General features: G+C 44.1%; 1 protein-coding gene across 2 annotated transcripts in view; it reads left to right on the forward strand.

Annotated features, from left to right (window-relative positions):
• DLL3 (delta like canonical Notch ligand 3) overlaps window positions 1-23,991 on the forward strand; it is a 122,004-nt gene that overhangs the window by 59,903 nt on the left and 38,110 nt on the right. For both annotated transcript variants that reach the window (XM_088672859.1, XM_035116867.3), the window contains one exon: window positions 21,754-22,405. In XM_088672859.1, coding sequence (XP_088528985.1) covers window positions 21,754-22,405 — 652 coding nt within the window. The remainder of the gene's footprint in view (window positions 1-21,753; window positions 22,406-23,991) is intronic.

Genomic DNA, 23,991 nt, shown 5'->3' on the forward strand with positions numbered 1-23,991 from the left:
GACCGAGGTCGTCCAGTATACCTGAAGGAGCATCCCTGTGCCACTTTACCCATCTAATCCTTAGCCTGTTCACCTCTTCTTAGTTGCTTCCTTCCTTCCAGACATTGTGGTAGATTGCATTGTTTAGCTCGTGATATATCGTGATGTTTAACTGGGGATAACATTGCAATGTTAACATTGCAATGAAGAAGTGTGCATGCACACGAAAGCTCATACCAAAATATAAACTTAGTTGGTCTTTAAGGTGCTACTGAAGGAATTTTTTTATATTGCAATGTTTAGTTGGGGATATAGCACAGTGTTGAAAACCATTGCCTAGCCGTCACACACATTGTGATTCGTGATATATTGACAGCTCAAATATTATGAGTTGTCATGATGTGAGCTTCAAACCAGTTTTGGATGATATATTGATATATCGCCCAGCCCTAGCAGACATACTGGGAATTTTGGATGGAAGTGAGCATGCCCTACTGGTTTTCATGATACAGAGGCAAGGGAAAGCTGAGTGTAGTAAGAAATGCACTCTGGACTCTAAGAAGGCTGATTTCAAAAAGCTTAAGGAACTACTGGATGAGGTCCCATGATGAGAAATAGTCAGAGAAGGGAGTCCAAGATGGATGGGACTTTCTTAAAGGTGAAATATACTGAAGGTACAAATGCAGACAAATCCAACAAGGAAGAAATATGGGAGGCATAAGGAGCTTGCAGGTGAGCTGAGATTTAAGAAGGGCATGTATAAGTAAAAGAAGAAAAGGGAAATCACAAAGGAGGAGTAGCCAACAGTTGCAAGGAGAAGGTTAGGTGAGCTAAAGCTCAGAATGAGCTGAGGCTTGCAAGGGAGGTTAAAGATAACCTTGGCTATCTTCAAAGCAAGACAAAGAACAAGCAAGTCGTATCTCCTCTGGGTGGAGAAGATGGAGAGAAGCTATTGGGTGACAGAGAGAAAATGGAATGGCTGAACATCTACTTTGACTCCGCCTTTACCCAAAAGGAAAGCAGCGTCAGCCTGGTAACAACAGAACAATCAATTCAATGAAGGAGCTGCAGGCCAAGATAGGAAAAGAAGTAGTAAAGGAACACCTAGCTATTTTAAATGAATTTAGATCTCCAGTGCCTGATGAGCTGCACCCAAGGGTTCCAAAGGACCTTGCTGATGTAATCTCAGAGCCTTGGAGAACAGGTGAGGACCCTGCAGACTGGAGGTGGGCAAATGTTTTCCCCATCTTCAAACAGGAGAAAAAGGAAGTTCCAGGTAACTAATACCATGAAGGGTCCTAGAACAGATAATTAAATGGTAAGTCTCTGAGCACTTACAAAAAGGATGCTGTAATTGCTAATACCCAGCATGGGTTTTTCAAAAATAAGTCATGCCAGACTATTTTTAAAATAGTGTTACAAGTTTGGTGGATCAGGGAATTGATATGGGCTTTAGTGTATCTTGATTTCAGTAAGGCTTTTTGACAAAGTCCCCCATGATAGTCTTTATGAGAATCTGGTAAAATGTGGGCTAGACAAGGTAACTGTTTCGTGCATCTGTACCTGGTTGTCTGATTGAACCCAAAGAGTGCTCACTAATAGGTCCTCAGCATCCTGGAAGAAAGAGACAATTGGGGTGCTACAGGGTTCTGTCTTGGGACCATTGTTGTTCAACGTTTTTATAAACAACTTGGATGAAGGAATTGAGGGGATGCTCATCAAATTTGCAGGTGATACCCTACTGGGAGGGGTAGCTAATGCTTCAGAAGACAGAATCGGGATTCAAGATGACCTTCACAGATTGGAAAACTGGGCCCAAACTAACAAACTGAATTTCAGGAGGGACAAATGTCAGATTCTGCTTAGGTGGGAAAAACCAGCTGCATAAATATAAGGTGGGCAACAACTGGATTGCCAGTAGCACATGTGAAAAGGATCTGGCATCTAAAGAGACAAATGGCTTAGAACCTAAGTCAACAGCGCAGCGGTGCCGACATGGGCTCCAGACTGTGGGTGCTCTGCGAGAGTGCGCCATGCCATGATGTAATGACATGACATGATGTCATGTCATCACATCACTACGTCATGATGTTGCGATATGGTGTGCATGCGCTGCTACAACAACAACTGGGCTGGGGCCTGGGTCTCCACCACAGCTCCTCTATTGGGGCCTGCTGCAGCCGCGGGTGCACCCCGGAAGCACGTCTGCAGCAGCAGCAGCCCCCAACAGAGGTCCCACAACAGCAACTGGGCTGGGGCCTGCGTGCTCTGCCAGAGTGCCAGAGGAAAGGCGGCAGCTGGCAGCATCAGTGTGCAGCAGTGGAGGGCAGAGGCATTTTCAGCTCATGGTCATTGATGGCTATCTTCCATGAGTCATTGACCTGCAATAGGTCAGTGAGCAAGCCAGGACACAGGCTCCTGACATGCCAGATTGCTAGGCAAAAGAGAGTTTTTCTTTCCCCTTTTGCCTGGTGCAAAAGTTCAGTTTGCTTTCCGAGTGATACTCTGAGCTCCAAGCACCCTTTGAAGTAGGCAGACAGTTGCAGGTCAGCAATTTATTGACCAGTGGCTGCCGGGCTTAAGGCAGGCAGTAGCTGACCAGTGAGACATGATGATCTCTCCCACCGACAAAGGCAATCTTTGGTACTCGTACCTTATGCCTATCAGGTTGAGCTCATAGCTCATAGCTGCTGCCTCGCAGTCGCATGTCAGTTTTGCTGTGTTTGCAGCACCGAAGTGACCTCTCTGGGGCGTAAGTTTGAGCAGTGTATATAGAGGTCTTTGGCTGTCCAGATGACAGGACCCCTCTCTTCAGCCTTGTTGTGGTCCAAAGGAAAGAAAGCAATGCATCTGGCAACAGGTTAGCCTGCCAGTCAAAGGCATTTCTGGGGTGTGGCTGCTGTCGCATGATGACAGCTTCTTGAAGCCACAGATGAGAGCTGCGTGCAGGCCGATGGGGAACAAACTACCCAGAAGGATCATGAAATGTCCACCACAAGAGATACTGCCTCTCCCCTAACACCCCATGCACCCCATAAATTTAATAATATTAATAATAATAATAATAATAATACATACATACATACATACATACATACATACATACATACATACATACTGAGCGAAATTCTGGCATGTGGAATTTTTACTCAACAATATCTCTGTTTAGAATTATTTATGTATTAGATTTGTATACCGCCCTTCATCCATAGATCTCAGGGCAGTTTAGAGCATAAAAATACAATATAAAACACAAAACATAAAATACAGAATAAAAACGAGAACATAAACAAAACAAAAAACAATAACCCTCTCTCCCACAAACCCATCTTTTAAAGGGTATAGGATGTTAATCAGACAAAGGCCAGGTTGAAGAGGAATGTTTTCACCTGTCGCCTAAAGGTGCACAATGAAGCATCCTATGCACAGTCAAGACTGTACAATGCTTGCAGGTGTGGGGAACCACAATCTGCAATGCTCTACCCACTTATCTAGGGGTAAGCCTCATGGATTTACTTATGAGTAGGCATGTATAGGGTTGAACTGCAAATGTATCTGTGCCTAACTGTGTAGTTTTATCTTCTTTTTAAAGAGAATGAAAGCTGAAGTTTCACTTTGTTAGTTTGCATGCAGTCTTTCAATCACCTTGGTGTGATTTCCACTTGCATTTGTGCAATTTGATGGAAAGGTCGGAGAGCAGTGCTCATCAGTGTACTGAGGATGATATCTTACTCTTCATTACAGCAGTATAAGCCCTAGAAATGATTCAGCTTGAAACAGGAGGTCAGTTCAACACATCACATGCAATCAACATGAAAAGTACTTGCCATGGATCCTGTTTTTTCAAGCTGCAACAGTCTCCTGCAGCAGGAGGAAGCCCAGCTGCCTGAAACAATTGGAGAGGGCTTTTTTTGGGGGGGGGGGTACAAAGAAGAGGCAATCATCTCCTTGCAGCAGGAAACTCCTTTGCTGTCTTGTCCTATTTTCCCCCCCAAAAAAAACCCTCTCCAATGCTGCAGGTTTTACATATACAGTAATACATGCAGTAATACTGATACAGCTCTGCCAAGGTGAGCAGGACCAGTTACCAAGTAAGCTGAAGTAATGTTGTATTGTCAGTATCTGTACCATCCAATCTCTGCTTGAAAACCTCGAAGGAAGGAGAGTCCACAACCTCCCGAGGGAGACTGTTCTACTGTCAAACAGCTCTTACTGTTCAGATGAAGCCTATTTGGGGATGCTGGTAAAGAAGTGTGCATACGGTAGCATGGATGTTTGCTTTAATGTTTCCAAAATGGCTGCTGCTTCATCTAGTGTTTTGTGGAGTAGGGCTTACCTCCCATAAGTCACTGCCAAGTTGTCTTTCTTTCCCTCTTCTGGATTCTAACCAACTCAAATCCTCTATTAGCTGTATTTGTTCAGAAAGCATTTTGTCTAGAAGCAAACTCTGTGTTCAGCCTGCTTATGCAAGGCCCTAACACATGATGCAACAATCAAGATTTCAGAGTTCTTTGAAAGAAGTACAGGTACAGGGACCCCTGACCATTAGGTCCAGTCACAGACGACCCTGGGGTTGTGGCGCTCATCTTGTTTTACTGGCCGAGGGAGCCGGCGTACAGCTTCCTGGTCATGTGGCCAGCATGACTAAGCTGCTTCTGGCGGACCAGAGCAGCGCATGGAAACGCCATTTACCTTCCTGCCGGAGCAGTACCTATTTATCTACTTGCACTTTGATGTGCTTTCGAACTGCTAGGTTGGCAGGAGCTGGGCCCGAGGAATGGGGATTCAAACCGCCGACCTTTCAATTGGCAAGCCCTAGGTTCTGTGGTTTAACCCACAGTGCCACCCGCGCCCCCTTTGAAAGAAGTAGGCCCTCATAAAACCACATTATTCTTGATGATGAAAAGGGCATCAAACTGGAATTTGCTACCAAGAAGTGTGGTGGAGTCTCCTTCTTTGGAGGTCTTTAAGCAGAGGCTTGACAGGCATATGTCAAGAATGCTTTGATGGTGTTTCCTGCTTGGCAGGGGGTTGGACTGGATGGCCCTTGTGGTCTCTTCCAACTCTATGATTCTATGATTCCATGCAGGCCTTGCTACAGAATTATTAAAAGCTAAAAAGATTTCTAGTTTAGGGAACTGTGTCCTTTTGTTTTGTTAGGAATTTGTAGGTTTAAAACTTGACTTCTGACACTATGTCAAAGAAGGCTTTGAGGACAAACCAATCTGGAAGCTAGCAAGAACTTTATTGATTCTTATCAGAAAGATACAAACAACAGGAACTCCACTTTTTAAAGGCAGTATCAACAGAAGTAGGTTGTCCCAATCAAGGGAAGCCATAGTCCCACTCTATTCTGCCTTGGTCAGACCACACCTGGAGTACTCTATTCACTTCTGAGTACCACAATTTAAGAAGGGTGTTGACAAGCTGGAATGTAGAGGAGGGCGACTAAGACGATCAAGGCTCTGGAAACCAAACCTTATGAGGAACAGTTGAAGGAGCTGAGTAGGTTTAGCCTGGAAAAGAGGAGATATGATGGCCATCTTCAAGTATCTAAAGGGCTGTCATATGGAAGAGGGAACAAGCTTGTTTCCTTCTGCTCTGGAAGGTAGGGCTCAAACCAATGACTTCAAGCTACAAGAAAGTAATGGTACTGCTCAATTCTGCCTTGGTCAGACCACACCTGGAGTACTGTGTCCAGCTCTGGGTGCCACAATTTAAGAAAGATATTGACAAGCTGGAACTTGTGCAGTGCAGGGCGAGCAAGATGATCAAGGGTCTGGAAGCCAAGCCTTATGGGGAAAGGTTGAGGGAGTTGGGTGTGTTTATCTTGGAGAAGAGGAGACTGGGAGGAGATATGAGAGCCATCTTCAAATATCTTAAGGGCTGTCACGTGGAAGATGAAGCAAGCTTGTTTTCTCCTGCTCTGAAGGGTAGGACCCTGAGCCAATGGCTTCAAGTTACAAGAAAGAAGATTCCGACTAAACATCAGGAAGAACTTTCTGACAGTAAGAGCTGTTGGACAATGAAATGGCCTCCTTCGGAAGGTGGTGGCTCTCTTTCCTTGAAGGTTTTTAAACAGAGTTTTCATGGTTACCTGTCTTTTTTTAAAAAGACTTTATTTTTAAAAAACATACACAAAGATAAAAGAAAAGACACAAACACAACCAACACAACATAAACAAAATCTTAAACAGAAAAACATTCAAACAGCAAAAAAATAAATGTAAATACTAAATAAATCCAAATCATATATACATAAGGATAACATAAAAGTAAATCATATATGTAATAATAATAAACAATAATAGACAAAATAACAATATAAACAAGAACATCCTGAAATTTAAACAGTGCTAAAAAGCTTCACCCCACCACACACACACCCTCCACCACTTGTGACTTCCAGCCACTCCTATATACTGATTTATATTTCCTTGATAAATTGCATACTTTGTTTCTATTATAAATTTCTTTTTTTCTTTTTTACTTTTTCTGCCCATCATACCTCTGCTACAAGATTCGCTTTCTCTACCTGTTTAAGTATTGTTTGAATAATTTCCAATCCTTCCCTGCTTTCTCTTCACTTAACCCTTTCAATACCCCAGCTTTTACTGCTAAATTTTGATATTTTGTTAATTTAGTTAGCCAATCTTCTTTACTCGGAAATTTATCACTTTTCCAATTTCTTGCGATCAAGAGTCTGCCAGCTACTGTTGCATTCATCAATACACAGCTATCTCTTGCTTTTATTTCTTCATTTAGCATTCCTAAAAGGAATATTTCTGGCTCTTTTCTAAACGAATATTTGACTATCTTTTTTTTACAATGCCACCATACATGTAAATAAGTACCGACTTCTTCTTTACACCTCCAGCAGATATTATTACTTCCTTTATACATTTTCATCAGTCTTGCCGGTGTTAGATACCACCTAAATTGCAATATATATACATTTTCTTTTAAATCATAATTTGAAATATACTTTAGATCCTGATTCCATAATTTTTCCCAATTCTCATACATGATTACTTTCCCCAGATCTCGTCCCCATTTGATCATAACTTATTTTGTTTGTTCATCTTTTGTTGCCCACTCCAATAACAAATCATACAATTTTTTAATATATTTATCCTTCCCCTCTAATAATATATTGCCAAATTTTGAAATTTCTTTTTCGAAGCCAATGTTATTATCTTTTTTAAATCTTTGATTAATTTGGAAATATTGTAGCCAGACATTGCAATATACTATTATGATTTCATTATACTCTTTTAATTTCAAATTTCCACTTACTTCTTCTAATAATTCTTTATATGTCAGCTAATTTCTTTCCATATTTACTCTTTTAACTGCTACTGCTTCTTTAGGTGATATCCACCACAGCATTTTTGGCTCCAATATGCCTTGATGTTTCTTCCATGTTCTGTACAGCGATTTCCTTATGATGTTATTCCAAAAGTTATTATGTTTTTCCATTTTATCCTTTAGCAGATATAGGTGCACCTTCATGGTTACCTGTCATGGTGCTTTAGCTATGATTCCTGCATTGCAGGGGGGTTGGACTAGATGGCCCTTGGGGTCCCTTCCAACCCTACGATTCCATGACTAGAGGTGCTTACCCAACTGTCACTATCTTCAGATGGGATTCAATCACATGCCAGCAAATTTGGGTAGTACGATTAAAGTGGATTCAGTGCACTTTCACAACAATCCCATCATCTTTCTCTCCCAAGTCAGACTTTTATTTTGCAATAGGAAAAGGGAAAGTGATAAGATAATGCAATAGGAAGTGTGGAATAATGCTTAATGCAAGGTCACCTACTCTCCCTGCCCAAAAATCTGGATGAATGTTCGATAGCCAGGTTGTGTGGCTGACCTAAGTACAATGCTACTTACTGACTGAACTATATGTCAGTTGCATCCACATAACATAGACACAAGCCAGTGACAAACCTTGGGATCTCAAATTTCAGCAGTGCCCTGTGCAGTGCAAAAAATTTGATGCCCCCTACCTCTTGCACTCCATTTTAAAACATAGTTGCAATGCCCCTTAAGCTCCATGGCCAGTGCAACCAAACTGGCTTGCACTGCCTTAAATCCACCTCTGCACAAGTCACTAGGGATCCCACAGAGGCAACGGTGGAGGAAGCTGCTCGGGTGCCTGGAGCGGCGCGCACCGCAGAGCCTCCAGAGTCTGCCTGCCTCCTCTCAGGAGCGCTACAGCTGGGGGGGAAGCAGTGGTCAAACCATTTGGGCAGCGTGGAGCCTTGGTGCGCCCAAGCCACCACGTCTCTCCCAGGAGTGCTGCCCAGCATTTTGTCACACCCACCCACCCCCGTGGTGACACCCGGGGAAGTCTGCACCTACCGCACCCCCTTCTTCCGCCCCTGCACAGAGGCCTCACACAAGAAAGAGCTAATGATAGGCAAAGCTATAGTCCTATACTGTGTGAACACAGTAGGACTTACATCTGAGTAAAATGCATAGGACTGTTAGTAACCACAGCATGATTGATAAATAGGTAAAGGTAAAGGGACCCCTGACCATTAGGTCCAGTCGTGACCGACTCTGGGGTTGCGCGCTCATCTCGCATTATTGGCCGAGAGAGCCGGCGTACAGCTTCCAGGTCATGTGGCCAGCATGACAAAGCTGCTTCTGGCAAACCAGAGCAGCACATGGAAACGCCGTTTACCTTCCCGCCGGAGTGGTACCTATTTATCTACTTGCACTTTGTGCTTTCGAACTGCTAGGTTGGCAGGAGCTGGGACCGAGCAACGGGAGTTCACCCCGTCACAGGGATTCGAACCGCCGACCTTCTGATCAGCAAGCCCTAGGCTCAGTGGTTTAACCACAGCGCCACCTGGGTCCCAACTGATTGATAAATACGTATCGGTTAATCAATATGTGATTAATCAATGGAATGTGTGCACAGCACAACAGCTAGGATGATCAAGGGTCTAGAAACCAAGCTTTATGATGAGGAATGGTTGAAGCAGCTGGGTATGCTTAGCCTGGAAAAGAGGAGACTGAGAGGAGATACGACAGCCATCTTCAAATATCTTAATGGCTATCATATGAAAGATGGAGCAAGTTTTTTTCCTCCTGCTCTGGAAGGTAGGACTTGAACCAATGGCTAAAAGTTACAAAAAAAGAGATTCTCACTAAACATACGGAAAAACTTTCTGATAGTAATAGCTGTTCAACAGTTGACTAGATGAGGGTTTGGATTAGATGACCCTTGGGGTCCCTTCCAACGCTACAATTCTATGATCCTATGTTTCTGTGTTTCTGCAGTGTACCAGAGCAGTGTGGCCAAAATACCTTAGCAGTGCTTCAGAGGTGGCTAGAAAGTACTTTGTTGATCATGGATAACAAAGTGAATTGGAAAGCCTAATAAGAAGCCCCTTCATGGATTGTCATTGTCAAAGCCTTGTCATTGCAAAGGGGCTTGAATAACTCAGAGATGCTATGAGCTATGCCGTGCAGGGCCACCCTAGATGGACAGGTCATAGTGGAGGGTTTTGACTAAACGTGATCCACCTGGAGCAGGAACCGGCAAGCCACTCCAGTATCCCTGCCAAGAAAACTCAATGGACAAGAACAACAGGCATATAAAAGTTATGACACTGGAAGATGAGCCCCTCAGGTCAGAAGGCATCCAACATGCTACTGAGGAAGAGTGGAGGATAAGTACAAGTAGATCCAGAGCTGATGAAGTGGCTGGGACAAAGCTGAAAGGATGCTCAAGTTGCGGATATGCCTGGATGTGAAAGGAAAATCCAATGCTGTAAAGAAAAATATTGCATAGGAACCTGGAATGTAAGATCCATGAACCAGGGTAAGCTGGGTGGGGTCAAAAATGAGATGGCAAGCATAAATATTGGCATCCTGGGCATCAGTGAACTAAAATGGAAGGGAATGGGCAAATTCAGTTCGGATGATCATCAAATCTACTACTCTGGGCAAGACTCCCATAGAAGAAATGGAGTGGCCCTTAAAGTCAACAAACGAGTGGCAAAAGCTTTACTGGGATGCAATCTCAAAAATGATAGAATGATCTCGATAAAAATCGAAGGCAGACCTTTTAACATCACAGTAATCCAAGTTTATGCACCAACTACTGGTGCTGAAGAAACGGAAATTGACCAATTCTTTGAAGACTTACAACACCTTCTAGAAATGACACCAAAGAAGGATGTTCTTCTCATTATAGGGGATTGGAATTCTAAAGTAGGGAGTTGAGATAAAAGGAAAACTTTCAAGTTTGGCCTTGGAGTTCAGAACGAAGCAGGGCAAAGACTAATAAAGTTCTGTCAAGAGAAAAACCTGGTCATCACAAACACTCTTTTCCAACAACACCAGAGACGACTCTACACATGGACATCACCAGATGGGCAGCATCAAAATCAGATTGATTACCAGTATATTCTCTGCAGCCAAAGATGGAGAAGCTCTATACAGTCAGCAAAAACAAGACCTGGAGCTGACTGTGGCTTCTTAAAGAAAAATTCAAGCTTAAACTGAAGAAAGTAGGAAAAACCACTGGGCCAGTCAGATACAATCGAAATCAAATCCCTTATGAATACACAGTAGAAGTGAGGAACAGGTTTAAGGATTTAGATTTGGTGGACAGAGTGCCTGAAGAACTATGGATGGAGGCTCGTAACATTATACAGGAGGCAGCAACGAAAACCATCCCAATGAAAAAGAAATGCAAGAAAGCAAAGTGGTTGTCCAACGAGGCCTTAAAAAATAGCGGGGGAGAGAAGGCAAGCAAAAGGCAAGGGAGATAGTGAAAGATACAGGAAATTGAATGTAGACTTCCAAAGAATAGCAAGGAGAGACAATATGGACTTCTTAAACAAGCAATGCAAAGAAATAGTGGAAAACAATAAAATGGGAAAAACCAGAGATCTGTTCAAGAAAATTGGAGATAAGAAAGGAACATTTTGTACAAAGATTACCATAATAAAGGACAAAAGTGGTCAGGACCTAACAGAAGCAGAAGACATAAAGAAGAAGTGGCAAGAATACACAGAGGAATTATACCAGAAAGATATGGTGGTCTCGTACACCCCAGGTAGTGTGGTTGCTGACCTTGAGCCAGACATCCTGGAGAGTGAAGTCAAATGGGCCTTAGAAAGCATTGCTAATAACTAGGCCAGTGGAAGTGATGATATTCCAACTGAACTATTTAAAATCTTATAATATAATACTGTCATAGTGCTACACCCAATATGCCAGCAAGTTTGGGAAACTCAGCAGTTGCCAGAGGATTGGAGAAGATCAGTCTACATCCCAATCCCAAAGAAGAGCAGTGCCAAAGAATGCTCCAACTACCGCACAATTGTGCTCATTTCATACGCTAGCAAGGTTATGCTCAATATTCTACAAGGCAGGCTTCAGCAGTATGTGGACTGAGAACTCCCAGAAGTGCAAGCTGGATTTCGAAGAGGGAGAGGAACCAGAGACCAAATTGCAAACATGCAGTCGATTATGGAGAAAGCTAGAGAGTTCCAGAAAAACATCTACTTCTGCTTCATAGACTACGTGAAAGCATTTGACTGTCGAGCACAGCAAACTATGGCAAGTTCTTAAAGAAATGGGAGTGCCTGATCACCTCATCTGTCTCCTGAGAAATCTCAATGAAAGAAGATCAAACCTATCCATTCTTATGGAAATCAGCCCTGAGTGCTCACTGGAAGGACAGATCCTGAAGCTCCAATATACCTGAGGCTCCAATATACTTTGACCACCTCAAGAGAAGAGAAGTCTCCCTGGAAAAGACCCTGATGTGGGAAAGATTGAGCGCACAAAGAGAAGGGGACGACAGAGGACGAGATGGTTGGACAATGTTCTTGAAACTACCAACATGAATTTGACGAAACTGTGGGACTCAGTGGAAAACAGGAGTGCCTGGCATGCTCTGGTCCATGGGGTCCATTAATAATAATAATAATAATAATAATGATAATAATAATAATAATAATAATATATTTATACCCCGCCCATCTGGCTGGGTTTCCCCAGCCACTCTGGGCGGCTTCCAACAGTATTAAAATACAATAATTTATTAAACATTAAAAGCTTCCCTAAACAGGGTTGCCTTCAGATGTCCTCTAAAAGTCTGGTAGTTGTTTTACTCTTTGACATCTGGTGGGAGGGCATTCCACAGGGCGGGTGCCACTACCTAGAAGGCCCTCTGCCTGGTTCCCTGTAACTTGGCTTCTCACAGTGAGGGAACCACCAGAAGGCCCTCAGCACTGGACCTCAGTGTCCGGGCAGAACGATGGAGGTATGAGACCTCCATATATTTCTGGTATAATTCCTCTTGTGTATTCTTGCCACCTCTTCTTGATGTCTTCTGCTTCTGTTAGGTCCTTACCACTTTTGTCCTTTATCATGGTAATCTTTGCACAAAATGTTCCTTTCATATCTCAACATAGTGTCCTCTTTTTTGCTCTTCAAAATATGGCAACCTTATGAATGCCAGGGTTTGCCAATGTAGCATCTGCGGATGTACAATCATGCACAGAGGCCTTCCTTGGCATCCACAGGGTTCCCTTTGCTGAAATTAGGCTTCAGATAAGCATTCTGCTGTGGCCAATAGAATAGTTTGTAGTGTGGGCTTGTTTGCAGTGTGCCCATGGTGCCCAAAGCAATTGGATAGTTTGGCAGAGTGCCCATGGGCCCCAGAAGTTGATCACCTTTGATATGTGTGTTGGCCTATGCTGTAGAAATGTGCCTTTTTTGTTTTGTAAGTTCAGCCATGTATATAAAAACTGGAAGCACAAGTTGGGAAAACCACCAAGACCAGGAATGTATTATATTTTTCATTCTGTTATTTAAACTCAGAGTTGGGGCAGCTGACAATGGTAAGAACTGGGAGGGTGAAAACTATGGGTGGCTTGAAGGCAAAGAGATGTGGGGGGGGGATCAAGGCCATGAAGGGTTTCGAAGGATAAGGAGCTTCTGCTGGATCCTAGGTAAGAAGAAAATACAGGTTTTTAAGGAGAGGTGTTCTATGGTCTGAGTAGTAAGAGACATGAATGATTTTGACAGAAAAATTCTCAGTAGTAGAGGAGTAATAGTTGCAACTGGCATTTATGTAGTAATTTTGTGTCTGAAGCAGTTAACTTACATTATTTTAGTGAAGCTTAACTCTTTTTCTTTGGAGATCACTCGTTGCTGAGTAAGATTGTCTTCCATGCACACGGTCTTAATGGTGTGTCCATAGGTGACTGTGGAGGCCAGTTCTGGATCCACACATCCTTCCACAGTGGGGACATAGGTTTCCAGATGGGAGTTGATCATGGTAAGGGTTTGCCAAACGTGCCTTCCTCTTAGCTCATTTCTCCCTTTCGTCCTGAGTTCAAGTATCTTCAAAGTTCACAACACCTCTGGTAAAGGCTGTTCTCCAATTGGAGCGTTTGCAGGCAGTGTTTCTCAACTGTCTGTGTTTATACTACATTTTAAAGATTTGCCTTGAGAGAGTCTTCAAGCTTCTTTCGTTGACAGCCAGCACCACTCTTTCCATTTTTAAGTTCAGAATAAAGTGGTTACTTTGTATGACAATAATCAGGCATCCAGACAACATGAACAGTCTAACGAAGTTGATGTTGAAGAATCATTGCTTCAACACTTGTAATCCTTGCTTCTTCCAGTTTGCCTGTCTTCCCAAGTGATATGTAAAAAATTTTTGGAGACACCATTGTGGAATATTTCGAGGAGTTGGAGATGACATTTTTAAGTGGCCCATGTTTCACAAGCATAAAGTATGGTTGGTAGTACAGTATCTTTGTAAATAAGCATTTTGGTTTCCCTGTGAATGTCCCGGTCCTCAAACACTTTGAACTTCAGTCAGGAGAAAGCTGCACATACAGAGCTCAGGCGATGCTGGATTTCGGCATCATTGTTGGCCCTCGTGGAAAGGTAACTGCCCAGGTAGGAGAAGTGATCAACACTTTCCAATGTTACAGCAACGTTACACTGCAGAGGGGTTATTTTGTGCTTGTTGGTTTTTTGGATGTTGAGCAATAGACCAAGCTTTCTGTAAGCTTCTGCGAAGATATTTAGGATGGATTGGAGGTTGTCCTCTGAGTGTGCATACACTACGTTGTCGTCAGCATACTGAAGTTCTATGACGGAAGTTATGGTAACCTTACTCTTTGCTTTCAACCTACTCAGATTAAAGAGCTTTCCATCTGTTCAATACATGATTTCTACTCTGGTGGGGAGTTAGCCTGTTGGTTTTTGGCAAGTTTTATTTGAAGGGTTGAAAGCCACTCATTAATGCCAGTAAGGACTTCTGACAAGAGCTTCACAAGATCATTTTTGATAGCAAAGCCTACTCCATGTATTTGACGTTCTTGTTTAGGTAGACCTTTCCAGAAGAATGTGTAGCCTCCTTTTTCTTCCTTCAGTTGTCCCTCTCCTGCTCTTTGAGTTTCTTGAAGCACTGCAGTATCGATGTTAAAACGTCACAACTCTCTTGCAACGATGGCAGTCCTCATTAAATCTCCCCCCAAAAAATTTTTATTTATTGATTTTCTACAGGGAAAAAAGGAGGACAGGACCAACAATTCATCCAAAATAATAATAATATTACCCTCCCCCCAATAACAAAAGAAAAAAGAACACAAAAAAAAGAAAAAGAAAAGAAAAAAGAAGAAAAACAAAAAACAAAAACAAAAATACAAACATCATATTCTTACTTAATTAACATTATGGGCTTCCCCGACACCCCCCCCCCCGAGTTCAAATTAATTCCCTCTTAAGCAGCTTTTCATTTTTCCCCATATATCAACTAATATTTCCATTTTAACTTAATATATTTATACAATATCTTCATCTCATTTAGATACACTAGAAACGGAAGTGTCAGGCCCTTATATATATATACAGAGGGTGGTGGGATGGGTGGGTGGGGATGGGTGATGGGCTGATGGGAGTGGTAAACCTGTGGATGGCTGTTAACGGCTGCTGATGGCTGCAATTAGTCCTGGGGGGAAAAACAAGGGCTGAGGTGCTAAAGAAAGCTTGATCATGCATATAATGAGATAAGAATCCAATGTCTCTATTCATCCCAGGTGGCTCCATGGTTTTAAGCTTGGTAATTAGTTCCAATTCAGCAACTTCTCTTTCCAGTCTGTTCCTGAAATTTCTCTGTAATAAAACAGCTGCTTTGAGATCTTGTATAGAATGTCCTGGGAGATTGAAGTGTTCTCCTACTGGTTTCTCTGTCTTATGGTTCCTGATGTCAGATTTATGTCCATTTATCCTTTGGCGTAGGGTTTGGCCTGTTTGTCCAATATAGAGAGCTGAAGGGCACTGTTGGCATTTGATGGCATACACAATGTTAGAAGACGAGCAATTGAATAGTCCTGAGATGGTATGTTGGATGTTGTTGGGGCCAGTAATGATGTTGTCCGGGTGTATGTGGCAGCAAAGTTGGCATCTGGGTTTATTGCAGGCTCTGGTACCAGTGTCCATGTTAAGTCTGGTGGTTGTATTATTGTGGGTGAGGAGTTGTTTAAGATTGGGTGGCTGTCTGTAGGCCAGTGTTTCTCAACCTTTTTTGGGCCACGGCACACTTGTTCTATGAAAAAAATCACGAGGCACACCAACTCTGTGCCGCCGTATATTTAGTTTAGTTTGTCTAAATTTTGCCGCGACGTGCGGCGACGAGAAGGGCGATTTACATTGTCACGTGCCTGGCGGACGCCAATAAACAGTGCTGACCCGCCGGAAAGGAAGTTGTTGAGCTTTTTTAGGGGAGTTAAAGTTGTTGAGCTTCTTTGAGGGAAGCCAGTGATGTACCAGTGATCTACCACAGACACCCAGTGATCTACCGGTAGATCACGATCTACCTGTTGGACATGCCTGAACTAGACCATGTGAAAAATGAACATAAGGCTTTAGCTGCGGTCCGTTCATTTTCAGCTTTGTATTATTGTTATAAAAAAAGACATTCTGTTGTTGCGCCCATAACCTCGGTTTAAGGCGCCCTTGAGCTCCTAGCTTTCATATCTCAGTTTCTAGCACTGCTTTGAAGCATACACATAAAGACGGTAAGTGTGAATTTTCTAAGGACATTTCCAAAAAACACAGATTTACTCGCAGCTCCTTACTCAAGAGTGCCCTGGGGGAACCAATCAAAGTTTGCGAAATTGCCTCTCTCTCCATAGAGCTGTATACCGAGGGCAGAGCGGATCACACATACATATAAACACGCACAAAAGTTGCTTTTCTTTCCAAAACACAGAGCCTCTTCCGGATTCCTGCGACGGGCATGCAAATCCGTTTCCAGATCCGCCAAGCCAGGCTCTCGCATCGCTTCGCATCCACCTTAACTCCTCCCCGGCCCCATTCCCACCCACTTAAAAAAGAAAAGAAAAAGTGTTACACCGAATTACCTCTTCCCTTCCGTGTCCACAGCCTGGATGTAAAAATACCGGGCGGGGAGGACCACCTCTGCTCTCAGGCCGGGTCCCCATACCAAACTCTTCTCGGGGCTCAGCTGGCTCCCCGCAGCCGACTCACAAAGGGCCAGGATCACCGTCCCCAATGGCCAGTAGCAAGTCAGCCCAAGGCGGAACATTTACAGAGCTTCCCGTCGAAGGAGCAAAGGGCAATGCGGGGGGTGGGGAGGCGAGCGTCTCTCTCGCGCTTAGAGACGGCAGTTTTGCAGGACGGAAGGCAGCGGGTGTTTCCTCCGCTTCCTGCCCTCGTCTGAAAGCTGCAAGGGAGAGGCGGCCTTTGTCTGGGCAATGCATGAGCGGGGAGGGGCTCCGGGACGGCAGCCACATGCCAGTTCCTTTGTCTTGCGACGGCAGCCCCTACTAATGACGGCCGGAGCCTTTGCGCTCCTCCGCCCGCATCTCCGAGGGGGGGTCGCCAAACGTCGCGGCACACCAGCCAGCGTCTCGCGGCACACTAGTGTGCTGCGGAACAGCGGTTGAGAAACGCTGCTGTAGGCAATGAAAGTGAGCGGCGGTGGCAGCAGCAGCAGCTGCAGTGCTCATAGCTGAAGCCTTAAGCTACAGGCGCTGCCACCGCCCCCGCTCGCTCGCTGCAGCCGCTGAGGAGCTCGCGCCGTTCCCTCCATGGGTGGGAGGAGCGCGAGCGTGCGCCTTGGGAGGGCGGCGGTGGCATGGGGGTTTTGCGGGGCAGGGTAATTAGAGGCTGAGATGGGAGTAATCAGCCTCCCCGAAATCTTCCCAGGGGGTACAGGAAGATGCAGGCTCATCCGCAGATGCCCAACAAACCAGACCCAAATTTGGAAGGGAGGAAGGGCTGGGGGGCACTGGATGGAAAGCCCCCGAGAGAGTCTGGCTCTCCTGGATGTTGTCTCCGCGAGCGAATCAAGTTCCATTTCTTAAGAGGAAAAATTGGATTTAAGTTTTGGACATGCTTCAAGCGAGGAGGGAGGAACTACTCTGCTAAACAACTCAGCCACTGAGGTGCCAAAAACGACTGAGTGGAAGTAGGTTTAACATCTGTTGGTATGTTAGAATGGAACAGAAGGGGGGGGGGCGAGCCTCTTTCATTATTGTATTTTACTTCATTATATTACTTGGCAAAAAAAAAAAAAAACCAGAAGAACCGTCTACAATATTTATAACAAGCGAGATTGGAAAGTTTGGTATTTGTTGATATAATATGGCTTTAAAACTATAAACTGTGTGGAAATGAAAATATATTAATTAAGGTTTTAGACTTTTGATTTGCTTGGAAGAGGAAAAAAGATTCTCCAATTTGTTGACATCAGACAGAAGCAGGATCTCATTAGCCGCTGGAGTCTTGTTAAAAACTTGGACGGTTTCCTGGAATCTTCATGGGATGTGTCGCAGTTACAATTTGGAAATCCGCCATGCTGGAAGTTAGGAGTGGGTTGCAGTTAAATAGTCATAGGGCGAGGTGAGCCTTTAATATGTCACAATATTTGTATTTCTAGTTTTGATCTGGTAAATCTCCCCTGGAAAGGCTATGTTTGATGCAACCGGTTTTGGAAATTAGTGAGCAGATGCTTAGACTTGATTTTAGAATCAGAGTTGGAAGAGACCACGAGGGCCATCCAGTCCAACCCCCTGCCAAGCAGGAAACACCACCAAAGCATTCCTGACATATGGCTGTCAAGCCTCTGCTTAAAGACCTCCAAAGAAGGAGGCACTCCTTGGCAGCAAATTCCACTGTCGAACAGCTCTTACTATCAGGAAGTTCTTCCTAATGTTTAGGTGGAATCTTCTTTCTTGTAGTTTGAATCCATTGCTCCATGTCCGCTTTTCTGGAGCGCAGAAAACAACCTTTCTCCCTCCTCTATATGACATCCTTTTATATATTTGAACATGGCTATCATATCACCCCTTAACCTTCTCTTCTCCAGACTAAACATGCCCAGCTCCCTAAGCCGTTCCTCATAAGGCATCATTTCCAGGCCTTTGACCATTTTGGTTGCCCTCCTCTGGACACGTTCCAGCTTGTCAGTATCCTTCTTGAACTGTGGTGCCCAGAACTGGACACAGTACTCCAGGTGAGGTCTGACCAGAGCAGAATACAGTGGTACTATTACTTCCCTATTTTATCGGAATTGTGAAGATGGCAGCTGCCAGCAATGAAAAGACTTTTGGATTGATTCAACAGAAACACCAGCGTGTGAGGAGATACGGTCAACTTATGGAAGGGTATCATAGACATAAAATCTACACAGAAACACATCATTTGTTTTAACTCGCTTGTGGGAACAACTCCGAGGCTGTGAAAGAACGAAGGATAACATCAGAAAGAAATAGAGGAATCACTGAAAATGACTAGGAAATGCAGTAGAATTATGAGGATGACTAGAGCCCTCCAAGCTTGAAGCATGGGATGTCCCAGAAAATTTATAATTTGGCAGAATATTTGGATTATTTGATATGTATATGTATAATATGTATAATTTGGAATATTTAATGTGATATGATTGGACTGTTAAAGTGGAAAATTTAATAAAAATGATTTACAAAAATAAATAAAATCAAGAGAGTCTCTCCTTGCAAACTAGCTCCAACTTGAGAGCAGAGATAAGGCAGAGAAGTGAGAAGCCAGGAGCACTGCCGTGTTGCCTCACCCTCCTGTCCTTGCAGCAAGGGAAACTGGGCAACACACATGGTTCCAGCAGTGCTTTCCTGCCTCCCTTTTCTTCCCTCCCTGCTTGGTGGGCGGTGGCAACAGCAACGGCCCCCTCCCTCCCTCTTGGCCAGCCCAGGGAAGGCATGGGTGTGTCTTCACTGGCCATGAGGAGGAGGGTTGGGCGCAACTTGCCTCCTTGCAGCTCTGGCCTCGATGAGGGAGCCTGTTTTGGGGGTGCCCAGGGCCATAGCTCCCCTGCCCCCCATGCTATGCCACTGTGGGAATGGCTTCAACTGGTGGCTAAAACAGGTGAGGGTATCTGATGGTGCCTTGCACACCTCCGTCCAGCAACTCCTGCAGCCAAGCTGCTGCAAAACATATTGCTCTGCTTTCCTTTGGACCACATCAGTGAGGCAGAGGGGGAGACGGGCCTTGTTGTTTGGGCAGCCCAGGACCTCCACACACATTGCTCAGGCTTGCACGCCAGAGAGGTCACTTTGGTGCTGTTAACTTCACCCCTGGAGGCACACTCCATTGTCTCTCAAGACAGATGGGGGCCAACAATGATAATATAATAAAAGAAACAATTAAGCACGATTAAAAATCATAAAGTATCTACATGGTGCACTGCAGCTGCTATAGCAGCCAGAAAAGCCATTACGCGTTCTGCCAAGACCAGCAATTTCCAAGTGGTCCATGCAGGCGGTGGAGGTGGGAACTCCATGCACAAGAGAAGCTGGAGAATGGGGAAAATAGAAGTTGGATACTTTTTGACTTTTCTTTGAACAGGGTTCCTCCTTCATGCTAGCACTTTCAATGATAACACTTAATACAATTGCATTTCTTTTTAAAAGCTGAAGGTTTCATTTCAGTTGACTAAAGATCCTTTGATTAAAGCTTAATGTGGTTTACAGGCAGGAACTATGTGATTAACACCACTGTGTTCAATGGTGTTTACTCCTAGAAAACTGCGAAAGATTGCAGTCATGCTAATCCCAATAAATTGGGCATTGTGCCAAGTACTGCTGCTCTGTTTGCATTTTGTGTTGGATCAACACAGCTGCCTGCAATTTTCGGGGGAGGTGAAGGGGTGAGGTGGGGGGCTTGATTGGAAAATGGATTTTTTGGTTGTTTTCCTACCTTATTCTGGAACCCCATAGTGGCAGGGGGATGTCTGGAAGGGGTAGGATTTTAAAGTAAGGTTATTAAAATGAAAAGGATTAATAAAATTAGGAGGAAGGAAAATTGCTAAAGAGGAGAGTAAATTGGAAATCAGAAAGGGGGGGGGAGGGAAAGTCCATAAGACAATGATTAGGAAATGGATGTTAAAGGTTTATGTGTAGTGTTGTTATTGTGTTAAAGTGTTCGTTGTGATATTGTATGTTTTTTGTTTTGTTTTATATGTGTGTGTTTTATGAAAATTGAATAAAATTTATTTTCAGAACAGCTGCCTGCAATTTTTTATTCTCGTTGGAGGCATGGCTATGGGGGCTCACAAGATGAGTTCCTGCACTTCCATATTTATATCACTCCTTGGCAATAAACATGGGGTCATAGAATCTTAGAGTTGGGTCCTCTAGTCCAACCCCCTGCAATGCAGGAATCTCAGCTAAGGCATCACCCAACCTCTCTTTAAAAACTTCCAACAAAAGAGAGTCCACCACCTCTTGTGGGAGTCTGTTCCACTGCTAAACAGCTCTTACTGTCAGAAAGTTTTTCTGAATGTTTAATCGGAATCTCCTTTCTCGCAACTTTAAGCCATTGGTTCGAGCTCAGAGCAGGAGAAAACAAGCTTGTTCCCTCCTCCATGTGACAGCCCTTAAGATATTTGAAGGTGGCTGTCATATCTCCTCTCAGTCTCCTATTTTCCAGGCTAAACATACCCATCTCCTTCAAGTACTCCTCATAAGACTTGGCTTCTAGACCCTTGATCATCTTGGTTGCCCTCCTCTGCACACGTCCATCTTGTTCATCTCCCCATAATTTGAGCACTACGTCTCACCCTTTAGGAGGGCTTGGTGCCTGATGTTACCTATGGGACTTAGAGGTTTCAGACCCCTCAAACTAGGAACAATATGAAAGTATGTCCTATTGACAATTCCCCAACTCCCTTTGCTTCCCTATATGCAGCCAGTTGAGAAGACAGATGGTGCATACCAGGGTGCAAGGCTGCAAGCTAGGACTGTATTCCCTTAAATTTCTGCTAGCTCATGACTAAGAGGTGGTGCTTGTGTACTCAACAGGCCTGTCTCGGTATCGAGGTGCTGGGCTTGATTCAGTTACCTCCTTGTTACCTGGATTGGAACCTGATTTTTTTTCTACTTTAACTATCAAGACTTCCTAGAAATCGAAATTTCATTTTTCATTTGATCCCTGGCCATTACCTCACACCACAGTTCCCACAATTGCCTGGGAAGGGGGGGGGATGTCCTTTTAAAGCTATGCAAATATATCCTCTGGTTTTTGGATGGGTTTATTGCTTTGCTTGATGTATCGTGCTTTAATAGTGACTTGCTCTAAACATTTGCCTTAGGGTAGAAACAATGGCTTACTGCCTCAGTTGCCACAGGTGTCCAGGACTGAATAAACTAATTATTTGGCTGGTTTTAAGCAATTAATCTGTTTGCATGTATCTGTAATTTCCTCTTCTTTCCTTTCCAGGTGGACACTGTCTGGATCTGGGCCGCAGTGTGATCTGCAAATGCCGTCAGGGTTTTGCTGGCCCTCACTGTGAATTGAATATAGATGATTGCGCAGGGAACCCCTGTGCTAACGGAGGCACATGCATTGATGGCCCAAACAGCTACACCTGCTCCTGCACCCTGGGCTATGGCGGAAAGGACTGTGGTACCCGCATGGACGCTTGTGGCTCCAACCCTTGCCTGAATAGTGGGACCTGCTACACCCACTTCTCGGGCCATGTCTGTGAGTGTTCGTCTGGCTACATGGGTTCCAGTTGTGAGTTCAAAGTTCAGGTTCCCACCCCTGTTAGCAGCCAGCAGATGGCTGAAGGCCCTTTTCCTGTTGCCCTGGCAGTTTCCTTTGCTCTGGGGCTCATGACGTTGGTGCTTGCGGCATGTGCCGCCGTGGCTGTGCTTCGGCATATGAGGCAGGGCCGCAAAGCTGTGAAAAGCAGTGTCCGCAATGACCTAGCAACCATCAACAACCTCAAGGAGAGAGATGGCTTCCTCATCTCCCCTGGGCGCTTTAAGGTCTCAAACAAAGACAGCCGATTCAGTGGTGACCAGTTCAACTGCAAGAGGAAGTTGCTGGATCAGAGCTGTGAGTCTGTCTGCAAGAAGAAGCTGGAAAAGTAAGTGGTACCCATCTGTCCGATTTGGGCTCCTTCTATTTGCTTGTAACTTGAAGACTGGTGTGAAGTTCTGGGGTAGGGTGCATGGGCAAAGAGCACAAGGTTATTAATTGGGACTTAGCATTTCAGTCATATTACACCAGTGCTTTATCATCTACAGTCATACCTCGAGTTGCGTTTGCTTCATGTTGCGTTTTTTCAGGTTACGAACGCGGCAAACATGGAAGTGTTTACTTCTGGGTTCGCCGCTTCACACATGCGCAGGAGCGATCTGCACACTTCGCACATGCGCAGGAACGCTCTATCGCATCAAGCGCAGAAGCGGCACTCTACTTACGGACTTTTCAGGGTGTGAACGGCCGAACGGCACCCCGGAACATATCACATCCCTAAGTAGAGGTACCACTGTACACCAGTTTATCATCCACACCTAGTCCATTTCTGGGTCCACTTTAAAGTGCTGGTTTAAAACCTTTAATAGCTTGGGACTAGGATATCTGAGGGACGCGGGGGGCACTGTGGTCTAAACCACTGATCCTCTTGGGTTTGCCGATCAGAAGGTCCGCGGTTCGAATCCCCCGATGGGGTGAGCTCCCGTTGCTCGGTCCCTGCTCCTGCCAAGCTAGCAGTTCGAAAGCACACCAAAAAGTGCAAGTAGATAAATAGGTACCGCTCCAGTGGGAGGGTAAATGGTGTTTCTGTGCACTGCTCTGGTTTCAGTGTTTCCGTTGCGCCAGTAGCGGCTTCTGAAAGACTGCCTTCCTCTGTATATACCTTACAAAGCTTTAAGATCCTCTTCAGAGACCATTCTCCATGTGTCCCTGTCAAGAGTAGTAAAGTGGATGGCTGCTGAGGGAGGGTAATCTCAGTTGTGGAATAGCCTCCCCAGGGAGCCCTGGCAGTGCCTTTATCTGGTACTATTCACCTGTCTTTTAAAACACTTGCATTAAAAAAGCAATGATGTGGAAACTTGGACACTTTATTGAAGGCAGCCCTGTTTAGGGAAGTTTTTAATGTCTGATGTTTTATCATGTTTTTAATATTCTGTTGGGAGCCCAGAGTGGGTAGGGTATATAATTTATCATCATCATCATCATCAATTTTTTATTCTGAACTGCTACTTTGGGGGTTTATTCTCATCTGATAGAATGAAAAATTTATATTTCATTTGATTGTTTATTGTGCTGCTTGTATTGGATTTTATTTCATGCTTCTGTGAGCTGTTTTCAGTAGTAGTGGAAGTAATTTAATTTAATTTAAAAGTAAATGTAGATTTGGTCGGTAAGTACAAGAAAACAACACTATCCAAGCTAGTGATGCTCATAAGAGACACTGAGTTTATGCTAATGTGTTGGCTTATTGTAGTACATCTAAGAATATGTATATGTAGAAATCCTCATTTGCTCATGAGATGATCATGTGATTTCTTCAGGAAAAATCTATCTGAGCAGGATCCTAAAGGACTCTGAGCCTCATTCATTGGATTGTTCCAGGAAACTGCCATTTAGATTTACCTCTTCTCAGGGTTTGTGTGTACATTTGTGGGTAAACAGGAAGGAAGTATGTTTTACAATGTTCATCTCAAA

Source organism: Zootoca vivipara, chromosome 6 (assembly GCF_965207765.1).
Source record: "Zootoca vivipara chromosome 6, rZooViv2.hap1.1, whole genome shotgun sequence".
NCBI lineage: Eukaryota > Metazoa > Chordata > Lepidosauria > Squamata > Lacertidae > Zootoca > Zootoca vivipara.